Below are 12,643 nucleotides of genomic sequence, written 5' to 3' on the forward strand. Positions count from 1 at the left end.
TTATGAGTACTGCATGGATCATTGTTGGAGCCTCAGCTATTTACGATCTGCATTGTTGACTCAGAAAAAGACAGAGAGCAATAGATATAAGTTTGCTAATGGTACAAAGCTAGGTAGGGATGCAAACTGCAGGGCTGGGGGTGGGGGAAAGGCTGCAAAGAAATATTAACAGGTTAAATGAGCAAGCAGTAAGGTAGCAGATAGTAATGCATTTCATATTCTAAGGTTAATCACATTGGTTGTAAGAAAAGAACAGCAATATTTTTTCAAAAGGTGTGAAACTTGTTCAGAGAGACCTGGGGCATACTTGTACAGGGAAACAAGTTAGCATGTGCATACAGTAAGGAATTAAGAAGACTAGAGACATGTTGCCTTAATTGCAAAGGAACTGGAGGAGGAATAAAAAAGTTTTGCTGCAATTACGTAGGACTTTGCTGAGACTACACCTGGAATATGGTGAAACTTTGGTCTCCATCTTTGAGGAAGGATATATTTACTTTTGAGGCAGTACAATAAAGCTTTACTAGATTGCTCCCTGCAATGTGCAGGCTATCCTGTCATTGTGTAAACTGGATATATTGTGTTTGGAATAATGCAAGGTAACCTTTTTGAAATGTACAAGATTCTGAAAAGGCTCAAATAGCCATATAAGAGGTTGATTCCTCTGGCTAGGGAACTTCTGAATGTGGGGATGTAGCCTCAGAATAACAAGTCAATTAATTTAGGTTGAAATGAAGAAAAATCTTCAATTAATATCTTCTGTACCCCTGATGGATTGTGGATTCCTGATTGTTGAACATATTTAACGCTGAGATAGACAGATATTTGTCTCGGAGAATGAGACGGTATGGAGAGTGGGTAGGACAATGGATTTGGAGCTGAAGCTCAGTTGTTATTGTATTGAACAGCTGAACAATCTCAACAGGCTGTAAGATCTTGTCCTGCTCCTACTTGCATTCTTCTGTGCAACGCACTGCTACCATGATGTGCTGGTGTTGCAGAGAGTAAATGTTTAAGGTGATGAGTGGAGTGCCATTCAAAGAAGAATGCTTTTTCCTGGATGATGTTGAGTGGCATAGTGGCTCAGGGGTTAGCTCTGCTGCCTCACAGTGCCAGAGACCCGGGTCCGATTCTAACCTTGAGTGACTGTCTCTGTGGAGTTTACACATTCTCCCCATAGTCTGCATAGGTTTCCTCCCACAAACCAAAGATGTGCAGGTTAGGTGAATTGGCCAGGCTAAAGTGCCCATAGTGTTCGGGGATGTGTAGGTTGGTGCATTAGCCAGGGGTAAATATAGGATAATAACGTAGGGGAATGGTTTGGGTGGGTTACTCTTCAGAAGGTTGGTATGGACGTTTTGGGCCGAAGGGACTGTTTCCATTCTATGGGGAGTCTATGATTCTGTAGGGATTATATGATCTTGAGTGTTGATGGAGCTGCTGCACCCATCCAAGCAAGGGGTGAGCATTTCATCACTTTGGGGAATTAGAACCTGAGTACTTGATCACATACTTGCTCTTTAGATTAAATTAGATTACAGTGTGGAAACAGGTCCTTCGGCCCAACAAGTCCACACCAACCGGCCGAAGCGAAACCCACCCATACCCCTACATTTACCCTTACCTAACACTACAGGCAATTTAGCATGGCCAATTCACCTGGCCCTGCACATCTTTTTGTGATGGTTGGAGGAAACCGGAGCACCCGGAGGAAACCCACACAGACACGGGGAGAATGTGCAAACTCCACACAGTCGGTCGCCTGAGGCGGGAATTGAACCCGGGTCTCTGGCGCTGTGAGGCAGCAGTGCTAACCACTGTGCCACCGTGCCGCCCACTAATGAAGAGTTTTTTTAAAAAATCCCCATTATACTCTTGGAACCATAGTATTTAGATGGCTGATCCAGTTAAGATTTGGATAACCTACAAAATGATGATGGGAGATTCAGTGATTGTAATGCCAATTAAAGTTGAACACAGATAATTAGATCATCTCTTGTTTTTTAAGACCATTAAATATTGGAGCAGAACTGGAGCTTTCGCCCAGCACTTCCGATCTGTCATTCAATGATGTAATGGCTGACCTGACAATCCTCAACTCCACTTTCCTGCCTTTTTACCATAATCCTTGATTGTCTTACTGATTAAAAATCTGCCGATCTCAGTCTTGAATATACTTAATTACCCACACTCAGCCCTCTACTGTAAAGAATTCTGATAGGAGAAATTCCTGTTCATCTCTATCCTAACTGGGTAAACTCATACTCTGAGATAATACTGTATCTTGAGATTATCTCACAAGGGGCAACAAACTATCACATGTATCCTGTCACACCCACTAAAGGTCTTCTTCACAGGAGCAGCCCAAGAGTTTTTGAACTCTCGGCGAACAAGGATTTTGGTGATTCCCAGTCCCATGTTCAATATAGAAAATATGAGAATCAGTGATAGCTGTTGTCTAACATTTGTGTGCTGTGAATGTTGCTTGTTGTTCATCAGCCCAAATCTGCATACTGTCTTATTTCATGCAGTATCATTATCTGAGGAATTGCAAATGGTTTTGCATGTTGTGCAGTCAATCAACAAAAATCCCCACTTACTACACAAGGAATTCTTACAGAGATATCCTGGAGCTGAGTTGATTGAAAGAATATACTTAAGTCACTAGTCACCAAAATCATGTAAACTTCTTTAATTTCATAGCATTAATGCATCTGAAGTTAAAAATCAATAGCTTGAGTGTCACTCTTATAACTTTATCCGACAATCAAGTGCAGTGTTGGGGGCACATAGCAGCATTGCCTTGCTGATGAAATTTCAAGTTTATCAGATTATTCCTTTGTTTCAGGGGATAAATGAGAATTTCGTAGCACTATATGAAGATGTCCAAAAGATTTCCTCATGTCAGCCAAAACCACCTGTATATACCTTTATATCAGGCTGATAATTTAGCTCGAGCTGCTTCAGTATGCAGAAAGTATAGAGACACCATGGTGGCTTAGTGGTTAGCACTGCTGCCTCACAGTGCCAGGTTGAATCTATGTGGAGTTTGCACATTTTTGCTGTATCTGCACGGGTTTTCGCTGGGTCCCCCACAGTCCAAAGTTGTCAAGGTGAGGTGGATTGGCGATGCTAAATTGTCTGTTGCGTTCAGACATCTGCAAGCTAGGCTGATTAACTACAGTAAATGTGGGGCTAAGGGGATAGGGTGGGGCTGCATCTCTACAGGCTTGATGGGCCAAATGGCCTCTTTCATCACTGTTGAGATTATGTGAAATTCTTAAAAAAGAAACTGTGCAAGTTACAGGCTTGGGAGAGACAACTGCATGCGAGTAACCCAATTTTTAATAATTTTAAATTGCTTTTAAAAACTTAACAGAATCAGTTCTAGTTATACCCACTACAGTAATCAGTTCCTTTTTAAATTAAAAATTAAATTGCAATGCTATTACACATGCATTTTTATACTTTAACACCAAAGGTTATTCAAACTTGATTTGCACAGAGCATAATTTGCACTTAAATGTCTGAGATTTTTAATTCTGGCTTAGCTGATTTCAGATGATTCTCAGCAGAAGTCAATTCCATGCCGGCATCCTTTTTAAAATTCTTAACTTTATACTTGATAGTGATACAGACTTCAAAGAATTTTGTTTTCCTGTTTTTCTGAGTACTCCAATGTAAGGTATGTATTGTGGTAACTAGTAAGCTGCTGCCTGAGTCCTTCTCTTTTTGACCACTCATTCCTCAAAGTAATTTTGGCGTTTTAACTATATTTTTTCTATGTAGATGTAATCAATAAGATATCTGCCATTGCATTTGCTGTACTTTATAACTTGTGTACTTCTTAAAATCTTGTCCAAGTAATCAAAACCTTCTGTGTTTTCACAATTGTGGAGAACGGTTTCCTTGGAGGTTTTTATTGATACACCGGATTGTTTTGGGGCAGGTTTAAGCGTGTATTTAAGTAAGGCTGTGAAATGCTTGATTGTTAGCCAGTTTATAAAATTATAAATGTTTTAAGCATCAATACAAATTGATGCTTCGTTGAATCTGTTCAGCTGACAGAAAAAGTCTTAGGGAGTCAGATGAAACATTTCTAGCATCTCCCCTAGCATTTCCTTTGATGGAAAACATTATTACAGGCATTTCTAATGTACTTTACGCAGCTTTGCAGGCCAGTTGAAATATTTTCTTTCAAGTTTGTCAGCGATTCAAAAACCTTATTAATGCAATTTCTTGCCTAAGTGAGAATCCGAGATAACTCCAATCACTTCCCAAAAATTATTTTCAGTTATGATTTATTTTATTTGTGGTGTCATTTATATTTACTGTTTGTTGGTTATTTTTAGATAATGTGTCTTATTTAATTGCTTTTCCCTGTTTACACTTGACACACACTTCACCCATTCAATTTGTTGTTTGCTTTATGTGAAAATTGACTTAATTGATTGCAAATGACATACAGAACTTTACTAGTGGACAGGCAAAATATATTTCATTTTCTCAATTCATTAGAGGTTATTTCATAATTTTTTTTCAGATTTGGAAGAATTTTAATCAGTCTCTACTTAAAGAATTGCTGAACTCATTTCATGATGTTGTATTCTGGCTTTTGACTTTTTATATATTGGATTGATATTGGGTGGATTGTGATATCTACATTTCATATTAAGGAAATGATTTGATCATATTTATACAGATTTATTGTTTATCAGCTGGAGGATTTTCTATCAATTTGAATATAGAGCTGTCATAACACTATGTATTGTTACAACCATGTAATTTGTTATATTAAAGCTATTTTGTTGAAATTTGCAGAAATAAAACTACAGCCACTGCTATTTTTATAATAGGCATTTGTGTGAGAGAGAAAGGGTTGACATGATAAATTACTTAATGTTGTCCTCATTTTCTACAGGATTGTTGCCTTTGTAATTTGAGGGGTGGTGCACTTAAGCAGACTACTGATAAAAGGTAAGCGAAAACTAGAGTTGTAAGGCATTTTTCTTATTGATTGAACTGAATTCAACATTTATTCTAAATTTGTTTTTTTAAAAAGACTTAAAGCCAGAGTGTAGTTTTAAAATGCAATCAAATTTTGAAATAGAATAACTTCACACTCATTGTGTCCTTTGGGCTATTTTGGAGCAGTTATGGAATTGTTCAAAATGATTAATGATCTTTTCAATTGCATCAGCCTGCTGTTGACAAAACCTGCATACTTGGCTAGTGTGTACATGAGGTTGGTCAAGTCTCACAGTATCTAAATGTCTTCTTGCTTGGAACCAAGGAAACTGCAATGGATATGCTTTACGATGAGACTTGACTTTCTTACCGTTTCAAAATTATAACTACACCGTTATGATTATCTTTGAAAGATAACTTGTACCATTCATTTTGTTGCATGACATATGTTGAAAAGTGAGTAGTTGCCAAGTGCCACATCTGAAATCATAAGAAATAGAAGCAACAATAAGCCATCTGGCCCATTGAACCAGCTGTGCCAATAAGACCATAGCTGTCTGATTGTGCGCTTAATTGCACTTTGCTATCTGTTCCTCCAAAACCCTCCACTCTTGTCAGATAAGAATTTATTCATTTTAACCTTGAATATGTTCAGTGAGCCAAGCGTCACTGCTCACTGAGGAACAGCACTCTGCAGGTAATGACTCTCTGAGCTGAAAGTTTATCCTCATCTATGACCCGATATTGTTAAAACTATTTGCGATAGTTCTTGATAGCATATGTTTTAATAACATCATCTTTTGATCTTCTAAACTCCAAATGAGGTAAGAACTCAACTTTTCTTCAGAAGGAAAACCCTTAATTCCATAATTAGACTCTTAATTATCTTAGCAGCATCCAATGTAAGTTTATCCTTCGTTAAATAAGAAAACAAAAACTGCACAGTGCTCCAAGTACAGTTTCACCAATGCCAGGTGTTGTTGCAACAAGACTTCCGTAATATACTCCATGTTGAAGAGCAAATGAGGCCTGAAAATTCTGTGGCAGGTCGCTCACCTCCTGACTCCCAAAGCATGTCCACCATGTATAAAGGCACAGGTTGGTATTGTGATGGAATACTCTCCACCTGTCTGGATTGATGAAGTTCCAACAAAGCTCAGTATCATCCATAACAGCCTGCTTGATTTGCACCACATCCACTGCCTTCCACATTTCCCTTCCCACCAGTACACCGCAGCAGCAGAACTAGTTAGCTACATTAAAGTATTCTCTCCATTCACGACTGGCATAGAGTAACAACAGTGTACACCATCTACAAAATACACTACAGTGTCTTGTCAGATTTCCATCAACAGCATTCTCTACTTGTTTGAGCTCTACCACCTAGAAAGGCAAAGGCAGCCAATGCACAAAAATATCATCACCTGAAAGTTGAGTTAAAATTCTGGAATTATTTTCCGAGTAGCACTGTGTGTTCCCCTTTATATACCCAAGGATGGCAGTTTCAAAAAAAGCAGCTCGCCACCTTCTCTACCAAGGCATGTTTATGTTTGAGCAGTAAATGTTGGCCTAGCCAGTGACATCCACATAGTTTTTTTTTAACTTGTAAAGGTGTAAAGCCTGACCTAATAGAAAGATGTAAGATCAAAAGAAGCAGAATTGTCCCATTTGGCCTATCAAATCTGCTCTACCATTCGATCATGGCTGGTATGTTTCTCAACCCATTATTTTGCCTTCTCTTCATAACCTTTGATCAAGAATCAAGAACTTATCCATCTCTGTCTTAAATACTCAATGACTTGGCCTCCACAGCCTTCTGTGGCAGTAAGTTCCAAGATTCCCCACCCTCTGGCTGAAGAAATCCCTCCTTGTCTCACTTCTAAAGGATCATCTATTTATTCTGAGGCTTTGTCCTCAGGTCCTAGTCTCTCCTACTAGTGGAAACATCTGCTCCATGCCTGTTTTATCCAGGCCTCTCCGTATTCTGTGAGTTTCAATGAGATGCCCCCTCATCCTTCTAAATTCCATGAAGTTCAGACCCAGAGTCCTCACCAGTTCCTTATTTGATGAGCCATTCATCCCCAGGATCATTCTTGTGAATCTTCACTGGAAGTTTAAATTATGAAAGCGTTTGATTGAGTAGGTAGAAAATGAGGTTTTCCATTTATGTGAAAGAGTCAATACAAACAGGAAACTGAAGAAAAAGAGAACCTTAGCCAGGTTGGTGAAAATGTGAAACTCACTACCACAGTGAATAGTTGAGGCAATTAGTTTAGATGCATTTAAGAAGAAGTTAAATAAGCAAACAAGGAGGTTAGAGTGGCTCATAAACTGCATGGACTATTCCTTTGTGCGGTATATTCTAATGAGTTAACATGTTCAATTCAAGGCAGTTCATTTTACATTAACTTATAAGAGCAGATTACTGCAGATGCTGGAATCTGTACTGAAACCAAAAATACTAGAAGTCACAGCAGGGCAGTCAGCATCCATGGAGACACCAAGCTAATGTTTCGAGTCCAGATAACTCTTCAGAACATTCATTTATCATGTGTTCCCCCTCTGTAGAAAGGAATAAATAAATTAATCAACAGAGAAACATCTTTCTGTAAAAATAGAGATTGATCAGTTGAATGGGCCTGAAGATCATTCAACTGATCAATCTCTATTTTCACAGAAAGGTGTTTATACATTTCTTGGGAAGCCATGTCTTAGTATGGATGAACAGAGTTACCAAGGAGGTTAATTACACAACTTGTGAATTTGAGAATGCTGGTAAGCAAGAGAAATGAATAAGAGTTTAGGTCTTACAAATATGGCAATGGAGTATGAATAAAGAAATAAAAAATAGAGATAGATTTATTGTCAAGACCATGTTTAAAGTACCATGTGGAAAGAGAGGATGGAGAATCTTTTTAACTGAGAGGGTATGGAAGAACTTGTCTGTGGAATGTTGTGGTGTAAGGTGGGGTATTATACTGTACTGATCCCAAGAATGGATAAGAGATCTCTGATCTGTGGTTGGGGGGGGAAATTGCTGTGTGTTGTTAATTTAGAGAATTATGCCAATTTAGAGAAACTGTCTGTTTCCATTATTCAACTTACAACTGTTCTTTTCAGTGAGTTGTGTGATCTCATTACCCCTTCACTCAACGGTTTCTATCATACTATCAGGAGAAAATGAGAGAAGCAGACACATGAGGAAAGTGGTGCACGCTTTTGTGGGAGGCGGGGTACATTGTGGTGGTTGGAAATATTGATCAATATACATCTCCAGAGTTGCTGTTCTAAAACCTATTTCAAAGCATGATTTAACTAATAGTGCTGTTTCCATAGAATAAACAGATGAACTGGTAATAATGAGTTCTTTCATTAGTTAAAAGATCATCATAAATTTTTTTAATCTGTGACATTCATGAATTTTGAACTTTGCTTAAATAAGTGAAAGAACTGCCATAATTCACCTTCAGCAGTGAAATATCCTCTATATAACAAAGCCAATAATTGGTTGTTGACCTTCAGCCCTTACTGTACGTGCATAGACTTGTGCAAAAGACAAATTGAAACATGTGGAGGAACAGAGATTTCACTGTATTCTGAAACCAATTCATGTCTGAAATCCAAACAAATGCAGTGCCTTTACATTGAAAAGGTTAACACTCTAAAAGTTACTTTGGTGCCAGATTCAGAACAGGGAGACTGGCAGAGCAGAAATCAAACCCGACATTGTCATCAGTATTCCTTTGTGGTTCATCACATTATTCAAGTTGTCACTTGTGTTGTTTAGGTGGGCTCATGTGATGTGTGCAGTTGCAATTCCAGAAGCAAGGTTTGTGAATGTGGTGGATCGCAGTCCAGTGGATGTCACCCGAATCTCTTTGCAAAGATTGAAGCTCGTAAGTTTGAAGAGTTGCTTTTCTTTTCTCTGTTTTATCTTTCAATTGTAGTTGGGTGTTTGCACATAATCCCAACAAAACTGTTCTGGGCATGTGCATGCCTGAAGTTTACTGCTGCTTTGTGCTTTAATTGGATCTCTTTGTTGACTCCATTATTATTTAATTTTTCCCGTTTTGAACAATGTTTTAGGAGGTCCCATGTACCTTGTTAATTCACAGATTTGAACTCCAATTTGATCAACAAAATAGCACTTGTTGCACATTAAAGGTGGACAGCATGGTGGCTCAGTGGTTAGCACTGCTGCCCCACAGGGCCAGGGACTCGGATTTGATTCCAGCTTCGGGCGACTGTCTGTGTAGAGTTTGCGCATTCTCCCCGTGTCTGCGTGGGTTTCCTCTGGGTGTTTTGGTTTCCTCCCACAATCAACAATGTGCAGGTTAGGTGAATTGGCCATGCTAAATTGCCCATAGTGTTCAGGGGTGTGTACATTGGGTGCATTAGTAAGGCGTAAATGTAGAGTAAGTAGGATGGAGAATGGGTCTGGGTGGATTACTCTTTGGAGGGTCGGTATGGATTTGTTGGGCTGAAGGGCCTGCTTCCACACTGTAGGGATTCTATATTCTACTGATATCAAAGATTAATTTATCTAGCAGAAGCAGATGTAGTCATGTTTCAGTTTTCAAAATTAGAGGATGGGAGATTGCAAATATCACATTTGTGCACAATTTTGATACTTACATTTTGTGTCAGTGAACAAAAGGGGGAGATTATTTTACTTTTAAACTCCTGTGTGAGGTTACAATGCACTGTTTTCAGATTATCAATTTAAATTGGGGTGGATCATCATATCTCATATTTATCCTCAAGAAACTAAAAATTTAATTTATTCAGTAATGTCCAACAAGGTTTAATTCTATTCACAGACCCAATCGTCAGTTTCTGTGGTTATTAATCTACACTGATTCAAATGTTGCTGCTTTATGTTTGTTATTCTGGAGATTAGAATGTGGAGTTTGTGGAGAAAGCATAACTGGGGCAGAGATTGAAGGCCAGGAGGCAAGGTGCTCATGTTTTATTTCTGCACTGGAGAGCAAATTGTCTGTTCAGTACTTATCAGGATGAAACAAATTTCAAAACTTCTTAGCAAGAAGGAGCAAGTGTTTCAATTGCCTTGCTTTTCATTTTTAAAATGTGCAAAGTGTCCTGAATTAATGACTTAAACGTTGTTGTGCTGTATCTCGAGAATAAATGCAATGGTATGTTACAAATTTGAGTATCCCATTGTGGTGCATCATTAAACTGATTTAAATTAGCAAAATTGGTCAGAGTGATTATGTTTCTCAAAAATGAGTGATGGCCAATCAGTTTTTTGTTAGTAGCGGTCAGACCTTCCGACACTTGAATTTTATATATTCATATACCTCCTACATTTCTGGGGAGATTAGTATTCTGCCCTTTTGCTCTTCACTCTCTCTCATCTCTGACTTTCTTTCCCCCACTTCTCCACATGCCCACTTCTGCTCACTCTTTCACCTGTCTGTCTCCCACCTCCCTCTCTGCCTCGCCCTTTCTCATTCCTTCTCTCCCCCCCACTCTCTCCCTAACCCCCGTCTCTCTATCTTTCCCCTCTTTCTCTGTGTTCCCTCCCTCTCCCTCCTTCTTCCTTCCTCTCCCTTTTCTCCCCCTCTCCCTCCCCTCTCCCTCCCCTCTCCCTCCCCTCTCCCTCCCCTCTCCCATACACACTCTCCCTCCCCTCTCCCATACACACTCTCCCTCTTTCTCCATCCCTCTTTCTCCATCCCTCTCTCTCCATCCCTCTCTCTCCATCCCTCTCTCTCCATCCCTCTCTCTCCATCCCTCTCTCTCCATCCCTCTCTCTCCATCCCTCTCTCTCCATCCCTCTCTCTCCATCCCTCTCTCTCCATCCCTCTCTCTCCCGCCCTCTCTCTCCCTCCCTCTCTCTCCCTCTCTCTCCCTCCCTCTCTCTCCCTCCCTCTCTCTCCCTCCCTCTCTCTCCCTCCCTCTCTCTCCCTCCCTCTCTCTCCCTCCCTCTCTCTCCCTCCCTCTCTCTCCCTCCCTCTCTCTCTCTCCCTCCCTCTCTCTCCCTCCCTCTCTCTCCCTCCCTCTCTCTCCCTCCCTCTCTCTCCCTCCCTCTCTCTCCCTCCCTCTCTCTCCCTCCCTCTCTCTCCCTCCCTCTCTCTCCCTCCCTCTCTCTCCCTCCCTCTCTCTCCCTCCCTCTCTCTCCCTCCCTCTCTCTCCCTCCCTCTCTCTCCCTCCCTCTCTCTCCCTCCCTCTCTCTCCCTCCCTCTCTCTCCCTCCCTCCCTCTCCCTCCCTCTCTCTCCCTCCCTCCCTCTCCCTCCCTCCCTCTCCCTCCCTCACTCTCCCTCCCTCACTCTCCCTCCCTCTCTCTCCCTCCCTCTCTCTCCCTCCCTCTCTCTCCCTCCCTCTCTCTCTCTCCCTCTCTCTCTCCCTCCCTCTCTCTCCCTCCCTCTCTCTCCCTCTCTCTCCCTCCCTCTCTCTCCCTCCCTCTCTCTCCCTCTCTCTCCCTCCCTCTCTCTCCCTCCCTCTCTCTCCCTCCCTCCCTCTCCCTCCCTCTCTCTCCCTCCCTCTCTCTCCCTCCCTCCCTCTCTCTCCCTCCCTCTCTCTCCCTCCCTCTCTCTCCCTCCCTCCCTCTCTCTCCCTCCCTCTCTCTCCCTCCCTCCCTCTCTCTCCCTCCCTCCCTCTCTCTCCCTCCCTCCCTCTCTCTCCCTCCCTCTCTCTCCCTCCCTCCCTCCCTCCCTCTCTCTCTCCCTCCCTCTCTCTCCCTCCCTCCCTCTCTCTCCCTCCCTCCCTCTCTCTCCCTCCCTCTCTCTCCCTCCCTCTCTCTCCCTCCCTCTCTCTCCCTCCCTCTCTCTCCCTCCCTCTCTCTCCCTCCCTCTCTCTCCCTCCCTCTCTCTCCCTCCCTCCCTCTCCCTCCCTCCCTCTCCCTCCCTCCCTCTCCCTCCCTCCCTCTCCCTCCCTCCCTCTCCCTCCCTCCCTCTCCCTCCCTCCCTCTCTCTCTCCCTCCCTCTCTCTCTCCCTCCCTCTTTTTCCCCTCCACCCACCCACACTCTCCCTCCCTCCCTCCCTCCCATCCACCCACCCACTCTCACTTTCCCTCCCACCCACTCTCACTTTCCCTCCCTCCCTCTTCCCACCCTCCTACCCACTCTGTCTCCCTCCCACCCACTCTCTCTCCCTCTTCCACCCATCCACACTCTCTCTCCCCTTCCCTCCCACCCACCCACTCCCTCCCTTCTCCCCACCCATTCCCTCCCTTCTCCCCACCCATTCCCTCCCTCCTGCCCACTCTCTGTCCCTCCCTCCCACTCTCTGTCCCTCCCTCCCACCCTCCTACCCACTCTCTGTCCCTCCCTCCCTCTCCCTCCCATCCACCCTCCCTCTCCCTCCCATCCACCCATTCTCTCTTTCCCTCTCACCCGGTCTCTCTCTGCTCCCTCCCACCTACTCTTTCTCCCCTCCCTCCCACCCTCTTTCCCTTCTTGCTCCCTCCCTTTCTCTTTCTCTCACTGTGTCCCTCTTTTTCTCTCTTCATAACTCCCTCCCGTTTCCCTAAGCCTCTCCCCTCCCTGTCCCCCTCTTTCTTTCATCCTCCTGTCTCTCTCCCAATTCTCTCTTTTTAACCTCACACTCCCTCCCTTCTTCCCTTTCTCCCTTCCATCTCTGCTTCCTTCTCTCTTCCTCCCTTCCTGCCTCACCCTCTCTCACTCTCTCTCTTCTCAACATCCCTAACCCTTT

At 42.7% G+C, this 12,643-nt stretch overlaps 1 protein-coding gene across 3 annotated transcripts in view; it reads left to right on the forward strand.

Moving 5' to 3' along the window:
• LOC122562270 (lysine-specific demethylase 4C-like) overlaps positions 1 to 12,643 on the forward strand; it is a 424,780-nt gene that overhangs the window by 286,075 nt on the left and 126,062 nt on the right. For all 3 annotated transcript variants that reach the window (XM_043715046.2, XM_087996635.1, XM_043715065.2), the window contains 2 exons: positions 4,922 to 4,977; positions 8,756 to 8,864. In XM_043715046.2, the coding sequence (XP_043570981.1) occupies positions 4,922 to 4,977; positions 8,756 to 8,864 (165 nt within the window). The remainder of the gene's footprint in view (positions 1 to 4,921; positions 4,978 to 8,755; positions 8,865 to 12,643) is intronic.

The sequence above is a fragment of the Chiloscyllium plagiosum genome, unplaced genomic scaffold (assembly GCF_037043375.1).
Source record: "Chiloscyllium plagiosum isolate Xiang-an unplaced genomic scaffold, Cpla_swu_hap1 HiC_scaffold_2, whole genome shotgun sequence".
NCBI classification, from domain to species: Eukaryota; Metazoa; Chordata; class Chondrichthyes; order Orectolobiformes; family Hemiscylliidae; genus Chiloscyllium; species Chiloscyllium plagiosum.